Source organism: Chlorocebus sabaeus, chromosome 6 (assembly GCF_047675955.1).
Source record: "Chlorocebus sabaeus isolate Y175 chromosome 6, mChlSab1.0.hap1, whole genome shotgun sequence".
Taxonomy (NCBI): domain Eukaryota; kingdom Metazoa; phylum Chordata; class Mammalia; order Primates; family Cercopithecidae; genus Chlorocebus; species Chlorocebus sabaeus.
This window is the reverse complement of record NC_132909.1, coordinates 45,585,388-45,603,832: the sequence shown is the minus strand read 5'-3', so window position 1 is coordinate 45,603,832 and position 18,445 is coordinate 45,585,388. Positions and strand designations below refer to the sequence as shown.

The window sequence follows — 18,445 nt, the reverse complement described above, 5'->3', positions numbered from 1 at the left end:
AGTAGAGACGGGGTTTCACCATGTTAGCCAGGATGGTCTCGATCTCCTGACCTCGTGATCCACCCGCCTCGGCCTCCCAAAGTGCTGGGATTACAGGCTTGAGCCACCGCGCCCGGCCTGTTTGTTTGTTTCTTTAGACGGAGTCTTGCTCTGTCACCCAGGCTGGAGTGCAGCGTCGTGATCTCGGCTCACTGCAACCTCCGCCTCCTGGGGTCAAGTGATTCTCCTGCCTCAGTGTCCGGAGTAGCTGAGACGACGGGCGTGCACCCCCCCACCCCCCCGCTACGCTAATGTTTTGTATTTTTAGTAGAGATGGGGTTTCACCATGTTGGCCAGGCTGGTTGTGAACTCCTGATCTCCACTCGCCTTGGCCTCCCAAAGTGCTGGGATTACAGGAATGAGCCATCACTCCTGGCATAGAAACAGTTTTTATCATCCATTGTCCTCCTCCTCTTCTTTCTTCATCTTCCTCTTCCACTTTTTTCCGGGCAACTTTAGCAGGACCCTTTGCGCTGTCAAAGTTTCCTTTCAACTTATAGTCAGCAGCCTCCTTCTCATATTTCTCCTTCAGCTTTGCCGCCTTGGTGACATCAGGCTGCTTTTCACTGTCACTTCAGCTATTCCACATCTCACCCAGTTTTTTTTTTTTTTTTTTTTTTTTTTTTTTGCCACATCTCCAATAGAGATGCCAGGGTTTGTGGATTTGATCTTGGGGTGGAATTCTGAACAGAACATGAAGAATCCAGATGGTCGGCTGGGTGTGATGGCTCATGCCTATAATCCCAGCACTTTGGGAAGCCAAGGCAGGTGGGTCACCTGAGGTCAGGAGTTTGAGGCCACGCTTGGCCAACATGGTGAAACCCCATCTCTACTAAAAATAAAAAAATTAGCCAGACATGGTGGCACATGACTGTAATCCCAACTAATCCGGAGGCTGAGGCAGGAGAATCGTTTGAACCTGGGAGATGGAAGTTGCAGTGAGCTGAGATCGCACCACTGCACTCCAGCCTGGGCAACAAGAACAAAACTCCCTCTCAAAAAAATAAAATAAAATAAAAGGCCAGACGGTGGCCTTCTGGGGACATTAGGCTGTTTCTTCTTGCCTCCTCTTTAGCTGGTCTGTAATCCTTCATTTCCTGATCCTAGAGTACTTTATCCACCTTTGCCATTTCATCAAATTTGGACTTCTCTTTCACCAACATTGTCTTCCAACTCTCAGAGTACTTCTTGGAAAATTCTTTATTTTTATTTTTATTTTTTTGAGATGACGTTTCACTCTTGTTGCCCAGGCTGGAGTGCAATGGTGAGATCTCGGCTCATTGCAACCTCCACCTCCCGGGTTCCAGTGATTCTCCTGCCTCAGCCTCCCAAGTAGCTGGGATTACAGGCATGTGACACCATGCTGGGCTAATTTTTGTATTATTAGTAGAGACGGGGTTTCTCTATGTTGGTCAGGCTGGTCTCAAGCTCCCGACCTCAGGTGATCCATCTGCCTCGGCCTCCCAAAGTGCTGAGATTACAGGCGTGAGCCACTGCGCCCGGCCACTTCTTGGAAATTTCTGCGAAATTGACGGGGACCTTTGGGTTTCTCCTTCTCCTCCTTCTCCTTCTTCTTCTTCTTTTTTTTTTTTTTTGAGATGGAGTCTCACTCTGTCGCCCAGGCTGGAGTGCAGTGGCACAATCTTGGCCACTGCAACTTCCTTCTCCCAGGTTCAAGCAATTCTCCTGTCTCAGCCTCCCGAGTAGCTGGGACTACAGGAGCATGCCACTATGTTCAGATAATTTTTGTATTTTTAGTAGAGACGGGGTTTCACCATGTTGGCCAGGATAGTCTCGATCTCTTGACATTGTGATCCGCTTGCCTTGGCCTCCCAAAGTGCTGGGATTACAGGCGTGAGTCACCGCAGCCGGCCGGTTTTTCTTATGTTCTTCTCTGCACATCTGCACAAAGAAACCATAAGCAAACATTTTGCCCTTTGGTTTCTTGGGGTCACCATTAGCCATCCTGACTGTATCGTTCACTAGTCTGGGCAGCGCAGGGCACTTGTTCCCTATTTTTCTAAACTTTTCCCCTGATGGGTGTAAAAAAGCATATTATTATTACTATTATTATTTTTGAGATGAGTTTCGCTCTTGTTGCCCAAGCTGGAGTGCAGTGGCGTGATCTCGGCTCATTGCAACCTCCACCTCCCGGGTTCCAGTGATTCTCCTGCCTCAGCCTCCCGAGTAGCTGGGATTCCAGACACGCGCTGCCACGCCCGGATAATTTTTTGTATTTTTAGTAGAAACGGGGTTTCACCACGTTAGTCAGGCTGGTCTCAAACTTCTGACCTCAGATGATCTGCCCGCCTCGGCCTCCCAAAGTGCTGAGATTACAGATGTGAGCCACTGCACCTGGCCTAAAAGCATATTATTATAGTAAATACCTTTTTTCCCTTTCTTTCATTTTAGAGACGGAGTCTCCTTGTGTTGTCCAGGCTAGATTCAAACTCCTGGACTCAAGCGATCCTCCCACCTCAGCCTCCCTGTTACCCTGTTACCAGGACAGCCCTGATAAAATAACTGGGAAGTTCTTTTTCTTATTGTTTTTCAGTTCAAAAAAAAAAAAAAAAAAAAAAAGCAAACCACACACACACAGCTTGCTTAAAGATGGCAGGCAGCCAGGGATGTCACCAGAGCTTCTTGACCCCTGACCAGATACCAGAGGAAGATAAGATCCCTAAATCGGCACAAACTGGAACAGACGACCTCTAGTTGACTTTATATCATCAATATATATTCATCAACATATAATTATAATACTAAAATTCCTTCTCTTAAAAGAAAATCTCCTTTTTGTGTAGACGGGTTGTATGAAGATCTGGAGTCCCACCCTGTACATGCTAACATTCCTCTCCCTTCCTGTACCCAGGGGAAGAAACAATAAAACATCATGTTTTTTACTGTTGAGGGAGAAGGGGCAGTTAGAGCGAGAGCCTCTCCTCCATTCCTGGCCAGTGAATAAAACCTGATTGCCTTTTCCGATCGGATGTTCCTTCTTTGCCACCTACACAAAATGAGGAAGTAACTCGGTTTGCTGGTGGTATCCCCAGTAGCTGGGACTATAGGCAATAAATGCTTTTATACTTCCCTTTTTTAATATTTCCCTCTTTTTATACTTCCCCTTTTAAAGGTATTGTTCCTGTGAAACAACTCTTTAAGTTATACCCAAGATTTCATGGCTCATGGTGTTCGCTCTTTAAAACAATAGCTGCATATCTCACGATGATTTCCTTTGGGATGATTTCCCAGAACTGGAATTGTAGATTTTTCACAATGTATTTTTAGTAGAGACGGGGTTTCACCACGTTGTCCAAGGATGGTCTCGATCTCTTGACCTCATGATCCGCCCGCCTCCGCCTCCCAAAGTGCTGGGATTACAGACGTGAGCCACTGAGCGCGGCCACAAATCTCCCTACTTTTGCATTAAGCACCGAGCTTTTCTCTAGACTAGCTGTTGCGGCCGCAAGGAATTCTGGGGAACGTAGTGCAGATTTGCAGAGAACGAGTCTCTTCGTCCTGTGCCGTAGCATTTCCGGCGGAAGTTGCTGGGCGAGGAAAGCCGGCAAGACCTTTTTCCGCAATCGTCGCTCACGCGCGCAACCCGGGCGACGCGTGGGGGCGTGGCCCCGCCTCCCCACGCCATTGGCCAGCAGCTCCTCGGGCACGCGTATACTGCGCTTCAGGGCACTCTCCGCCCCGCATGGCCTTCTGGTAGTTGTAGTTCGACCGCGAGCGCTGCCGTCGGGAGGCTGCTCCGAGGTTCCAGGCTGTCCCCCACGACCCCGCCTTCGGCGCTCCGATCGCAGAATGGATCCTGTACCCGGGACAGACTCGGCGCCGCTGGCTGGCCTGGCTTGGTCGTCGGCCTCTGCACCCCCGCCGCGGGGGTTCAGCGCGGTGAGCGACGTCGAGGGGTGGGGGTCGAATGGGGGAGGCAGGCGCTGTGGGGTGGGAGTCCGACGCTGACCCGCGTCCTCCCGGTAGATCTCCTGCACCGTCGAGGGGGCACCCGCCAGCTTTGGCAAGAGCTTCGCGCAGAAATCTGGCTACTTCCTGTGCCTTAGTTCTCTGGGCAGCTTAGAGGTAAGGGGTGCCCACCTTCGGGACCACCAGGGTCTGCCCACCTCCCCTGCCCGTTCACGGTGCCCTATGCCAGCTGCGCTGTCCCCGCTGCTAGGCCACCCTCGTTGTGTCCCCCTTCCACCCCCAGAACCCCCAGGAGAACGTGGTGGCCGATATCCAGATCGTGGTGGACAAGAGCCCCCTGCCGCTGGGCTTCTCCCCGGTCTGCGACCCCATGGATTCCAGTAAGGCCTGCGTCGGAGGCGAGAGTTGTCCGGGTCCCTTGCAGGGAGGAGCGGGGGAGGAGGGACGACGGGCTCGCGGTATCTGAGCCTCGGCTGCCCCCGGCACACGGGGTGATGACAGGGTTGGCTGCGGACTCAGAGCCCTGCTCTAGGGTGGACCGACATTCCTTGTCCTGATTCAAAATGTGTGATGTGATTGGCACAGCCTCCATCCTCGAGTTAAGAGTTCAGTCCACGCCACCTGTTTCACTACTGTTGTGCTACTTGTGTCTTTTTACACCATAGCCAAGCAAAACCACTGCGCAGTTCTCTTTTTTCATTTCCAGGCTTTGCACACGCCGCTTTCTCTGCCTGGAGCACTTTTTTTTCTCCTCTTTGTAGCTCATTCTGCCTCCTCCCTGAGATGTCACCTTCACCCTTCCCTACCCCTCCTTTTCTGGGGCCCACAACCCTAGTGCGGCCTTCCCAGCCCCACCTGAACTTTCCCACCCTTTCTTGTCATTTTTATTTGACTCAGGCTATATTCATTCATACTAGAGTTGGCAAACTTTTTTTTTTTTTTTTTTTTGAGACAGAGTTTTGCTCTTGTTGCCCAGGCAGGAGTGCAATGGGCGATGTCGACTCACCACAACCTCCCACTACGGGGTTCAAGCGATTCTCCTGCCTCTTCCTCCCGAGTAGCTGGGATTACAGGCATGCGCCACTACGCCCGGCTAATTTTGTATCTTTAATAGAGACGGGGTTTCTCCATGTTGGTCAGGCTGGTCTTAAACTCCTGACCTCAGGTGATCCGCCCGCCTGGGCCTCCCAAAGTGCTGGGATTATAGGCGTGAGCCACCATGCCCGGCCAAACATTTTTTTTTTTCTTTATTTTTTTCTGAGAGTTGGCAAATTTTTATATAAAGGGCCTGATAGTAAATATTTTAGGCTTTACTGGCCAGATGACGTGTGTTCATATTCATTTTTTTTACAATTCCTTAAAAATGTAAAAATCATTCTTAACTCATGAGCTGTATGAAACCAGGCCTTAGGCTGGGTGTGGTGGCTAACACCTGTAATCCCAACACTTTGGGAGGCTGAGGCGGGCAGATCACCTGAGGTCAGGAGTTCCAGACCAGCCTGGCCAACATGGTGAAACCCTGTCTCTACTAAAAATACAAAATTAGGCCAGGCGCAGTGGCTCAAGCCTGTAATCCCAGCACTTTGGGAGGCCGAGACGGGCGGATCACGAGGTCAGGAGATCGAGACCATCCTGGCTAATATGGTGAAACCCCGTCTCTACTAAAAAAAATACAAAAAACTAGCCGGGCCAGGTGGCGGGCGCCTGTAGCCCCAGCTACTCAGGAGGCTGAGGCAGGAGAATGGTGTAAACCTGGGAGGCGGAGCTTGCAGTGAGCTGAGATCCAGCCACTGCACTCCAGCCTGGGCGACAGAGCCAGACTCCGTGTCAAAAAAAAAAAAAAAAAAAAAAAAAAAAATTAGCTGGGCATAGTGGCGGGCGCCTGTAGTCCCAGCTACTCGGGAGGCTGAGGCAGGAGAATTGTTTGAACCCGGGAGGCAGAGATTGCAATGAGCTGAGATCGCGTCATTGCACTCCAGGCTGAGTGACAGAGCGAAACTCCATCTCAAAAAAAAAAAAAAAAAAAAGGAAAGAAAATAGGCCTTGAGCAAGATTTGGCTCACAGGTGCTAGTTGGCCAACTTCTATAGGATTAGAGGATTCAGAGAAAGTAAGCTTTGAGGGCCAGGATGGGCACCCAGCTCTGTCTGATTCCACAGCTAGCCACCCCATGAATGCACCTTCATATCACCAAAGATCAGCCTACTCCAGTGGCTCCTAAAGGCTGCTTGGAATCCCCTCCTTCATCTATACCATTCATGATTTAACCACTCCTCCCATCCCCCATCCCCAATGCTGTCCATGCGGCTGCCTTAAACAGCACCCTGGTGAGCCTCATCCTGGAGTCATCTTTGGGCCCTCCCACCCTTTCCTGGCTTCCCTCTCTTACTCCCCTGCCCCCCACTCCCAGAGGCCTCTGTGTCCAAGAAGAAACGCATGTGTGTGAAGCTGTTGCCCCTGGGAGCTGCAGACACAGCTGTGTTTGATGTCCGGCTGAGTGGAAAGACCAAGACAGTGCCTGGATACCTTCGAATAGGGTAGGGCCACCCCCCAGTGTCTAGCTACCTTCCCTGCCCTCCCACCTCATGATCTCGCGAATCTGACCCTCAGGAACAACCTTGAGGTCTCCTGTTCCTTCTGCCACCTTCTGAGCCTCAGATTCTTCATGTTAAAACCGAGACATGTATACCGTCTTGTAGGACTCATGAGGAGTCAGTGACTTGGTGTCTCAAGTAGACAGAACAGGACTGAGCGCGGTGACTCACACCTGTAATCCCAGCACTTTGGGAGGCAGAGATGGGCGGATCACAAGATCAAGAGATCGAGACCATCCTGGCTGACATGTTGAAACTCCATCTCTACTGAAAATACAAAAAATTAGCCGGGCGTGGTGGCACACGCCTGTAATTCCAGCTACTTGGGAGGCTGAGGCAGGAGAATCACTTGAACCTGTGAGGTGGAGGTTGCAGTGAGCTGAGATCGTGCCACTGCACTCCAGTCTGGGCAACAAAGCGAGACTCAGTCTCAAAAATAAAATAAAATAAATAAAATAAAATAAATGAAATGAAATGAAATATAAAATAAAATAAAATAAAATAAAATAAAATAAAATAAGACAGAACGATGATTTGAACCCAGCAGTATTAGTTTGGTGTGGTGCGTAGGGTGCAGGTCAAGATGCTAAAACAAAAATCCCTCAAAAGGCCTGGTGCGGTGGCTCACGCTTGTAATCCTAGCACTTTGGGAGGCCGAGGCAGGCGGATCACCTGAGGTCAGGAGTTCGAGACGAGCCTGGCCAACATGGTGAAACTCTGTTTCTACTTAAAAAAAAAATTAGCTGGGCGTGGTTGCCTGTAATCCCGGCTACTCCAGAGGCTGAGGCAGGAGAATTGCTTGAACCTGGGAGGTGGAGATTGCAGTGAGCCGAGATCACGCCATTGCACTCCAGGCTGGGCCACATGAGTGAAACTCCGTCTCAAAAAAAAAAAAAAAAAGTACCCCAAAAGACGGAGGTCACCTGGAGGCCCAGGTCCCCTGCCTTTCCCAGGGGCTATCCTCAACCCTGGCCCCACATGGGGACAGCATCCCTCCCACCTTCCCTCCCGGTCCAGGGACATGGGCGGCTTTGCCATCTGGTGCAAGAAGGCCAAGGCGCCGAGGCCAGTGCCCAAGCCCCGAGGTCTCAGCCGCGACATGCAGGGCCTGTCTCTGGATGCAGCCAGCCAGCCGAGGTGAGCCCTCAGGCATCGAAGTGGGGGTGGCCGTGGGGGTAGGATGAAGCCTAACCTGAGTCATCCCACCTCCAGTAAGGGTGGCCTCCTGGAGCGGACACCGTCAAGGCTGGGCTCTCGGGCATCCACTCTGCGGAGGAATGACTCCATCTACGAGGCCTCTAGCCTCTATGGCATCTCAGGTGAGCACAGAGTGGGGAAACTGAGGTATTGAGGTGGAGGGTGTGATTGTCTTGAGATTACACGACCAGGAAGGATCTTCCTACCTCCCTCTCCCAGCTCTAGATTCTGTAAAGACTGAAAGAGTCAGGCTGTGTAGGGTTGGCCTCTGCAGGTGGGGTGGACAATTCCCTGCACCTCACCTCCTCCCCTCCCATATGTTTTTCAGCCATGGATGGGGTTCCCTTCACACTCCACCCACGATTTGAGGGCAAGAGCTGCAGCCCCCTGGTGAGTCGGGGTCTCAGGGAGCCTGGGTCTGCGCCTGCCATCACCATTCTGGGTGCCAGGACCTCCCTGTATCCAGCGCCCCAGCACAGAGGGCCACGTCCAGGGTTGGGGCTGGAGTGTGTCACCTCCAGGTGGCAGCTGGAAGGTCTTCAGTCTCAGAATGGGGAGGGGTCCATCCAGAGAAAGCAGCTGGACACCAGTCGCTAGAGGCTGTGACAAGAAGCGGGAGGGATGCCGGGCGCGGTGGCTCACGCCTGTGATCCCAGCACTTTGGGAGACAAGGCAGGTGGATCATTTGAGGTCAGGAGATGGAGACCAGCCTGGCCAACATGGTGAAACCCCGTCTCTATTAAAAATACAAAAATTAGCCAGGCGTGGCTTTAGAGACGTTGTCTAAAAACAAAACAAAACAAAAAAAAAAAAGAAGGGGGAGGGATGACCGAGGGAATATTGGGGGAGTGTGGGGGCGGGGGGCGAGCAGGACTCCTTGAAGAGGAGGGAAAGGGGGTTTCAGGTTGAGATCGGGCCCAAGACTGATCCACCTCTGCCCGCCAGGCCTTCTCTGCTTTTGGGGACCTGACCATCAAGTCTCTGGCGGACATTGAGGAGGAGGTGGGTGCAGGGCTAGGGAGGAGGTGCCTGAGGGGCTGGGACCCCCACCCCCCTCCGCCCCAGGCTGTCCCAGTCTTCCCCATCCCCACGTGCCCCCAGACACGCCCCATCTCTCCAGGACTGAAGACCACTCAAGTCCCTAAGTAGCCCCTCTGCCATTCCTCAGTCACCCCCGCTTTGGTCCTCTCTCTACTCTGGCACCTGCTCACTCTCACTCTCCCCTTCCCCCAGTATAACTACGGCTTCGTGGTGGAGAAGACCGCGGCTGCCCGCCTGCCCCCCAGCGTCTCGTAGTCCCTCACCCGTCCGCGGGAAGAGCCCCCTTACGCCACCCCCACCCCCGGCCAGCCTGGGGCCACCCCGCCTCACTGCATCCTGGGAACCTCCGCCCTGCAAGGCTTTGCTATCTTCAGCCACTGAGCGGAGCTGCAGCTCTGGAGGAGGGGGCGGGTCGAGGCTGCGTGGTGATGGGGTCTCCACCCCCAGGCCCTGCCGGGCAGGGCTGGAGCTGGACAGAAGCCAGTGCCTTTAAGTCATTCGTGTCAAAACCCTCTAGGGTCCGGAGGCAACGCGGGTGTCCTCCTGGCAATAAACACTACCTGGTTCACGCCCTTTGGAGTCCCGATCCTGCCGCCTCTCCACACTAGGCACGTGGAGCTGAGACTCGGCCACTCTTGCACTGGGCAAGTGGGTGAAATGGCGGGGAGGCGGTGCTGCTGGTCTCCGGTTTTTGTTTGTTTGTTTGTTTGTTTCTGAGACGGGGTCTCCCTCTGTGCCCCAGGCTGGGGTACAGTGGCAGGATCTTAGCTCACTGCAACCTCCACCTCTGGGGTTCAAGCGATTCTCCTCACTCAGCCTCCCGAGTGGTTGGGATTATAGGCGTCTGCCACCACGCCCAGCTAATTTTTTGTATTTTCTATAGACGGGGTTTCACTGTGTTGGTCAGGCTGGTCTTGAACTCCTGACCTCAGGTGATCCGCCCACCTCGACCTCCCAAAGTGTTGGGATTACAGGCATGAGCCATCGCACCTGGCTTGGGTCTCCCATTCTACAGAGTGGGAAACTGAGGCTCAGGGAGTGAGTGAGTCTGGATGCTAGATCATAGAGAAGACCTGGTCTCGGCCCTCCATCATTGGGCATAACAATAATACAAATACTGTTTCTATTGCAGTGGCCACAACACGTGATACACCTGATTACCTCATTTAGTCTCCCTACAACCCACTGGGAAGCCCAGGTTTTGTTGCCGTTTTCCAGATAGAGAAACTGCGACAGGGATGCTAAGGCCACAACTGGGACTCAAACCCAGCAATTGCTGTTTCCTTTTTCCTTTCCTTCCCCTTCCCCTTCCCCTTTTCCTTTTCCTTTTCCTTTTCCTTTTCGAGTCTTGCTCTGTTGCCCCGGCTGGAGTGCAGTGGCGCAATCTCGGCTTACTGCAAGCTCAGCCTCCCAGGTTCATGTCACTCTCCTGCCTCAGCCTCCCGAGCAGCTGGGACTACAGGCGCCCGCCACCACGCCCGGCTAATTTTTTGTATTTTTAGTAGACACAGGGTTTCACCATGCTAGCCAGGATGGTCTCAGTCTCCTGACGTCATGATCCACCCACCTCGGCCTCCCTAAGTGCTGGGATTACAGGCGTGAACCACCGCGCCCAGCCCTTTTTTTTTTTTTTTTTTTTTTTGAGACAGCATCTCGCGCTGTCACCCAGACTGGGTGCAGTGGCACGATCTCGGCTGACTGCAACCTCTGCCTCTCAGATTCAAGTGATTCTCTGGCCTCAGCCCCCGCCCCCGCTCCCCCCCACACCCTTTGCTGCCGAGTAGCTGGGACTACGGGCTCAGGCCACCGTATCCAGCTAATTTATTTTTTGTATTTTTAGTAGAGATGGCGTTTCACCTTGTTGGCCAGGCTGGTCTCAAACTCCTGACCTCAAATGATCCCCTGCCTTGGCCTCCCAAAGTGCTGGGATTACAGGTGTGAGCCACTGCACCTGGCCCAGGCCACACCATTTTCATCCACCGATTCATACAACCTTGTTTTATGTATGTTTGTTTAAAGACATCTTATTTAATATCTATGGTGGATTCATTCACATTGAACTCACAGCCAGCGGCACTGAAACTCATGTCTGCATGAAGTTTCTCTATAAGAGATTTTCTCTATGAGTTGCATCACAGACTTTTTTTTTTTTTTAAGTATTTTATTTTTGGTGTGATCATAGCTCACTGCAGCCTTGACCTCCCATGCTCAGGTGATCCTCCAATCTCAGCCTCCTGAGTAGCTGGGACTACAGGCTACACTGGACTAATTTTAAAAAAGCTTTTGTACCGCTGGGGGTCTCACTATATTGCCCAAGCTGGTCTTGAACTCCTGGCCTTGGGCAGTCCTCCTGCCTTGGCTCCCAGTGTGCTGGGATTACAGGCGTGAGCCACCGAGCCCAGCCATCACAGTCTTTTGGTACTTAGGAACCCTGGACAGCATTTCAGTGTCTGGGGGAATTTCAATAGCAAAATCACCAACAAAAACCACAAGAACGTGGCCAGGCACAGTGGCTCACGCTTGTAATCCCAGCACTTTGGGAGGCCAAGGTGGGTGGATCACCTGAGGTCAGGAGTTCGAGACCAGACTGGCCAACATGGCGAAACCCCATCTCTACCAAAAATGCAAAATTAGCCGGGCGTGGTGGCAGGTGCCTGTAGTCCCAGCTACTTGGGAGGCTGAGGCAGGAGAATTGCTTGAACCCAGGAGGTGGAGGTTGCAGTGAGCTGAGATTGCACCATTGCACTCCAGTCTAGGCAACAAGAGTAAAACTCCATTTCAAAAAAGAAAAAAATAATGATAAAATAAAAAAAGAAATTCACCACCCTAAACTCACACCTTCCATCTCCCATGAGCGCATGACCATGGACGTGTGCGACGGCTGCTATGCTGCTGTTTCTCCTGTTTCTCCTCTGGGCTTTTGTAGCCTTGTGGTGGCCCACATTCTGCTGCAGTTGTAAACATTCACCAGATCTCTGTGGCTTAGAAAAGCTGGCCAGGCGTGGTGGCTCACACCTGTAATCCTAGCACTTTGGGAGGCCGAGGCAGGCAGATCACCTGAGGTCAGGAGTTCGAGACCAGCCTGGCCAACGTAGTGAAACCCCATCTCTATTAAAAATATAAAAACTAGGTGTGTGTGGTGGTGCACACCTGTAATCCTAGCTGCTTGGGAGGCTGAGGCAGGAGAATCGCTGGAACCCGGGAGGTCAAATTTACAGCGAGCCAAGATAGCACCATTGCACTCCAGCTTTGGCAACAAGAGTGAAACTCTATCTCAGAAAAAAAAAGAAAAGAAAAGATAAACTAAGGCTGTCATACTTGGAGTCTCCTATCTGTAATCCCGGCACTTTTGGGGGCTGAGGCACAAGGATCACTTGAGGCCAGAAGATCGGGGCAGCAGTTTGCTATGATTGCGCCACTGTACTCCAGCCTGTGTGACACAGTGAGACCCTGTCTCTAAATAAATAAGGCAGGGCGTGGTGTCTCACACCTGCAATTCCAGCACTTTGGGGGGCCGAGGCGGACGGATCACCTGAGGTCGGGAGTTCAAGACCAACCTGACCAGCATGGAGAAATCCCCATCTCTACTAAAAATACAAAATTAGGCTGGGCTTCGTGGCTCACGCTTGTAATCCCAGCACTCTGGGAGGCCGAGGCGGGTGGATCACAAGGGCAGGAGATCGGGACCATCCTGGCTAACATGGTGAAACCCCATCTCTAATAAAAATATTAAAAAATTAGCCGGGTGTGGTGGCAGGCGCCTGTAGTCCCAGCTATTTGAGAGGCTAAGGCAGGAGAATGGCGTGAACCCGGGAGGCGGAACTTGTAGTGAGCTGAGATCGCACCGCTGCACTCCAGCCTGGGCGACAGAGCGAGACTCCGTCTCAAAAAAAAAAAAAATTAGCCGGGTATGGTGGTGCATGCCTGTAATCCCAGCTACTCGTGAGGCTGAGGCAGGAGAATTGCTTGAACTCGGGAGGCAGAAGTTGTGGTGAGCTGAGATCACGCCATTGCACTCCAGCCTTGGCAACAAGAGCAAAACTCTGTCTGGAAGAAAAAAAAAGTAAACAGCCTGGGTGCAGAGCAAAACCCTATCTCTAAGTAAATGAATAAATAAATAGCAAAGCTAAGGCTTATCTCTTAGTGGCAGTAGACTTTGGTAGTTGTAGTGGTGCAGAAACCGGCCTAATGGGAGGGTCGTTTTCTCACAGTGACGACGGTGTCGTCTAAAGAAACATCCACGCTTTTACATAATTACAGTTGGTCAGCCATCGTGGCTCATGCCTGTAATGCCAGCACTACCGGAGGCTGAGGCGAGAGGATTACTTGAGCCCCCAGGAGTTGGAGACCAGCCTGGGCAACATGGCAAGGCCCTGTCTGTACAAATCAAAAATTAGCCAGGCATAGTGATACGTGCCTGTAGTCATGCTACTTGAGAGGTTGAGGTGGGAGGATCACCTGAGTCTGGGAGGTGAAGGCTGCAGTGAGCCATGATTGCGTTACTGCACTCCTGACTGGGTGACAGAGCAAGACCCTGTCTCAAAAAAAAAAAAAAAAAAAAAAAAAAAAGGGGCTGGGTGCAATGGTGGCTCACACCTGTAATCCCAGCACTTTGAGAGGCCAAGCTGGGAGGATCTGTTGAGCTCAAGAGTTTAAGGGCAGCCTGGGCAGCAGTGAAACACCATCTCTATGAAAAAGGCACACATGATCGGGCATGGTGGCTCACGCCCATAATCCCAGAGCTTTGAGAGGCCAAGGTGGGTGGATCACGAGGTCAGGAGTTTGAGACCAGCCTGGCCAACATGGTGAAACCCCATCTCTACTAAATATATGAAAAAAAAAATAGCCAGGCATGGTGGGTGCCTATAGTCCCAGCTACTTGGTAGGCTGAAGCAGGAGAATCGCTTGAACCTGGGAGGCAGAGGTTGCAGTGAGTCAAGATCGAGCCACTACATTTCAGTATTCCAGCCTGGGCGACAGAGTGAGACTCCCTCTTAAAAAAAAAGAAAAAGGAAAAAAAATCCACACCCATATATAATTCTGATGATTTTTTAAAGTAAACAAGGCTTTATTCAAGACTACTGCAGGCAAAATTGAGCTCAACTCTGAATCCACGAAGTTGTCGACAAAGGGGGATTTATAGCCGTGGAGCAGGGCAAGGGGGTGTCAGTGGATAGAAAATTGTAAAGACTTGGGGAGTCACCTTAAACTCACTTAACAGGATCCTTGCTGAAGCCAGGCCAGGGCGATCAGCTATCAAGAAACTGACTTAGCAGGATTCTTGCTAAAACTGGGCGAGACAGATCAAAGACAGCATGGGAGCCAAGGTCAAGGCCCATTGCAGAAGAGATTTCAGAGGACTCTGACTCAAGTTTGGCCAAGAAGAGAGTCTTTGTCGGGGCAGAGACCCGGCCTGGCCCTGGGAATCTGAGACGGGGGACAGTGAGTTCTCCTGGAAGGGGAGGTGAGCGGGGATGATGCAAAATGTACGCCCTTCCCCCAAACTCTTCAGCTGCCTCGGAAAAACTAGGTCTCTAGTGCTAAGGTACCTGCCTACATCTCCTGGCTCCCGGTGCACAGACCATCTGCCAGGTCTCGCCCAGGCTCCTCTGGCGCCGGCCACAGAATCTGATCCAGCCAGAAAGCCAATGCCATTTGTCCTCTCTGCCGTCCTTCTCGATTGCCCCAAAAGCAGCCCCAGATCTCATTTCAGAGAGTCTGTGTGTGACCAGGGGCCTGAGGATGACCCATCCTGGCCTTGGGTCCGACTAGACCAATTGTCACTGATGACAGGCCACTCACCCCGAAAAATCCCAGCCCTCTGAGCCCAGGCAGGCCTGGGGACTGCATCACGCAAGGTTTGGAGGCGTCCGATGGAGCCCACCCCCTGCTTCTGACTTGGGTATCATCAATCCTAACATTTCTAGGCTGAGCTTACATCATCTTGGGTTACAGAGGAAGGAGCTGAGGGCCCTGGGAACCACAGCACTCAGTCCAGGATCTGTGCCTATCCTTCTCTCCTTTTATTATTATACTTTTTAAGACTGGGTCTCACTCTGTGGCCCAGGCTGGAGTACAATGGTGTGATCTTGGCCCACTGCAACCTCCACCTCCTGGGTTCAAGTGATTCTCCTGCCTCAGCCTCCTGAGTAGCTGGGATTACAAGCATGCACCACTACACTCAGCTAATTTTTGTAGTTTTTGGGTTTTTTTTTTTTTTTTTTTTTTTTGAGACGGAGTCTGGCTCTGTCGCCAGGCTGGAGTGCAGTGGAGCCATGTCAGCTCACTGCAACCTCCATCTCCCAGGTTCAAGAAATCCTCGTGACTCAGCCTCCTGAGTAGCTGGGACTACAGGTGCCTGGCACGACGCCCAGCTAAATTTTTTTTTTTTTTTTTGGAGATGCAGTTTCATTCTTGTTTCCCGGGTTGGAGTGCAATGGTACGATCTCAGCTCACTGCAACCTCTGCCTCCTGGGTTCAAGCGATTCTCCTGCCTCAGCCTCCCTAGTAGCTAGGATTACAGGCACCCACCACCACGCTCGGCTAATTTTTGTATTTTTAGTAGAGATGGGGTTTCACCATGTTGGTCAGGCTGGTCTCGAACTCCTGACCTCAGGTGATCTGCCCACCTCGGCAGTGTTGGGATTACAGGCATGAGTCACCATGCCCGGTCCTTATTTCTGTATTTTTAGAGAGACAGGGTTTCACCATGCTGGCCAGGCTGATCTTGAACTCCTGGCTTCAAGTGATCCACCCGCCTCAGTCTCCCAAAGTGCTGGGATTATAGGCATGAGCCAACGTGTCTGGCCTAATTTTTATATTTTTAGTAGAGATGAGGTTTTACTATGTTGGTCAGGCTGGTCTGGAACTGCTGACCTCAAGCAATCTGCTCACATTGACCTCCCAAAGTGCTGGGATTACAGGTGTGACCCACCGTGCCTGGCCATTTCTGTTTTATTGAGGCAACCTCTCATTCTGCTACCTAAGCTAGAGTGCAGTGGTGCAATCATGGCTCACTGCAGCCTTGACCTCCTGGGCACAAGCTATCCTCCCACCTCAGCCTCCCTAGTAGCTGGAACTATAGGTGTGTGCCACCACACCCAGCTACGTTTTTACTTTTGTAGAGATGGGGTCTTGCTATGTTGCCCAGGTGGGTTTCTCTTCTATTGCTTACTCCCAGGCACCACAGGGACATGGGTACTGAGAGTGGCATTTTTGGAGAGACATGATCCAAGCTCCTCTACTCAATAGCTGCTGACCCTGAGCTGTGGCTTAAACTTCTCTGTGCCTCAGTTTTTCCATCTTTACAATGGGAACCTCATTGATCCTCTCATTGCATGGGATACGTGTACAGGAGAATGCACAGGAGCTGTGTCTCTCAGCTGCCTTTTATCGAGATGGAGAATCGCTCTGTGACCCAGGCTGGAGTGCAGTGGCGTGATCTGTGGTATCCAGGTTCACGCCATTCTCCTGTCTCAGCCTCCCAAGTAGCTGGGACTACAGGCGCCCGCCACCACACCTGGCTAACTTTTTGTATTTTTTAGTAGAGACGGGGTTTCACTGTGTTAGCCAGGATGGTCTCGATCTCCTGACCTCGTGATCCGCCTGCCTTGGCCTCCCAAAGTGCTGGGATTACAGGCGTGAGCCACCGCGCCCGGCCTCCCTGATGACTCTTGAATAAACATCTCTTGACTCTGACAGGCCTTTGAAGCTGGAAGGTTCCTGCAGCCTGACATCCAGGCAGAATGGACGATGTGACTCCCCGTGAGTGGCCTCTGCTAGTGGCAAACCCTACACTTCCTGTATTCAAAGGTTGCAGAGGGGCTGGGCTCTGTGGCTCAGTCCTGTAATCCCATCACTTTGGGAAGCTGAGGTGGGAGGATCACTTGAGTCCAGGAGTTTGAGGCCAGCCTGGGCAACATAGGGAGACCCCAGTCTCTATAGAATTTTTTTTTTTTTTTCCCAAGACAGAGTCTCACTCACTCTGTCACCCAGGCTGGAGCGCATTGGTGTGATCGCGGCTCACTGCAACCTCTGTCTTTGGGGTTCAAGTGATTCTCCTGCCTCAGCCTCCTGAGTAGCTGGGACTGCAGGCACCCACCACCAAGCCCGGCTAATTTCTTTTTCTTTTTTTTTTTTTTTGAGACGGAGTCTCGCTGTGTCGCCCAGGCTGGAGTGCAGTGGCGCAATCTTGGCTCACTGCAAGCCCCACCTCCCGGGTTCACGCCATTCTCCTGCCTCAGCCTCCCGAGTAGCTGGGACTACAGGTGCTTGCAACCACATCAGGCTTTTTTTTTTTTGTATTTTTAGTAAAGACGAGGTTTCACTGCGTTAGCCAGGATGGTCTCGATCTCCTGACCTCGTGGTCCGCCCATGATCCTCGGTCTCCCAAAGTGTTGGGATTACAGGCGTGAGCCACCGTGCCCAGCCTAATTTCTTTCTTCATTCCTCTCCTTCCTCTCCTTCCTTTCTTTAGACGGAGTCTCGCTCTGTCACCCAGGCTGAAGTGCAGTGGCGTGATCTCTGCTCACTGCAAGCTCCACCTCCCGGGTTCACGCCATCCTCCTGCCTCAGCTTCCCGAGAAGCTGGGACCACAGGCACCCGCCACCACGCCCGGCTAATTTTTTGTATTTTTAGTAGAGATGCGGTTTCACTGTGTTAGCCAGGATGGTCTTGATCTCCTGACCTCGTGATCTACCTGCCTCGGCCTCCCAAAGTGCTGGGATTACAGGCGTGAGCCACTGCGCCTGGCCTCTTTCTTTTCTTTTCTTTTCTTTTCTTTTTGTATTTTTAGTAGAGACGATGTTTCACCTTGTTGGCCAGGCTGGTCTTGAACTCCTGACTTCAGGTGATCTGCCTACCTCAGCCTCCCAAAGTGTTGGGATTACAGATGTGAGCCACAGCGCCCGGCCATGCCTAGCTAATTGTTATATTTTTAGTAGAGATGGGGTTTTGCCATGTTGGCCTGGCTGGTCTTGAACTCCTGGCCTCAAGCAATCCAACTGCCTTGGCCTCACAAAGTGCTGGGATTACAGGAGTGAGCCACTGTGCCTTGTCTACTTTTCTTTTAAACAGATGGGGTCTTGCTCTGTTGCCCAGGCTGGATTGTAGTGATTCAATCATTGCTGATCTTCCTGCCTCAGCCTCCCAAGTAGCTGGGACCACAGGTGTGCACCACCATGCCTGGCTAATTTTTAATTTTTTTTTAGAGATGGGGTCTCCCTCTGTTGCCCAGGCTGGTCTTGAACTCCTGGCCTCAGGTGATCCTCTTGCAAGACAACATCTTTGACAGACACTGTCCATACCCTAGAACATACCAGAATGCTGACAGAGCTTGTGTTTGCGAGGCCTGTGGAATTTTTTTTTTTTTTTTTTTTTTTTTTTTGAGACAGCGTCTGGCTCTGTTGCTCAGGCTGGAGTGCAATGGCGTGATCTCGGCTCACTCAACCTCCGCCTCCTGGGTTCAAGTGATTCTCCTGCCTCAACCTCCTGAGTAACTGGGATTAATGGAATTACAGGCAAGGGCCACCACACCTGGCTAATTTTGTATTTTTAGTAGAGACGGAGTTTCACCATGTTGGCCAGGCTGGTCTCGAACTCCTGACCTCAAGTGATCCACCTGCCTCGGCCTCCCAAAGTACTGG

At 51.8% G+C, this 18,445-nt stretch overlaps 1 protein-coding gene across 2 annotated transcripts; it reads left to right on the top strand.

The window, feature by feature from the left end:
• Positions 1 to 3,714: 3,714 nt before the first annotated feature.
• Positions 3,715 to 9,373, top strand: MVB12A (multivesicular body subunit 12A). Of its 2 annotated transcripts, XM_007995722.3 has the most exons (9): positions 3,749 to 3,939; positions 4,027 to 4,125; positions 4,253 to 4,349; positions 6,379 to 6,505; positions 7,580 to 7,699; positions 7,775 to 7,881; positions 8,088 to 8,149; positions 8,705 to 8,761; positions 8,993 to 9,373. In XM_007995722.3, exons 1-9 carry the CDS (start codon positions 3,850 to 3,852, stop codon positions 9,053 to 9,055), a joined length of 822 nt encoding a protein of 273 aa, XP_007993913.2. In that variant the 5' UTR covers positions 3,749 to 3,849; the 3' UTR covers positions 9,056 to 9,373. The 2 variants fall into 2 exon arrangements, with proteins under 2 accessions (XP_072872917.1, XP_007993913.2); XM_073016816.1 differs by lacking the exons at positions 6,379 to 6,505; positions 7,580 to 7,699; positions 7,775 to 7,881; ... (1 more) ...; positions 8,705 to 8,761; positions 8,993 to 9,373 and adding an exon at positions 4,676 to 5,979 and having other exon boundaries at positions 3,715 to 3,939.
• Positions 9,374 to 18,445: the final 9,072 nt, after the last annotated feature.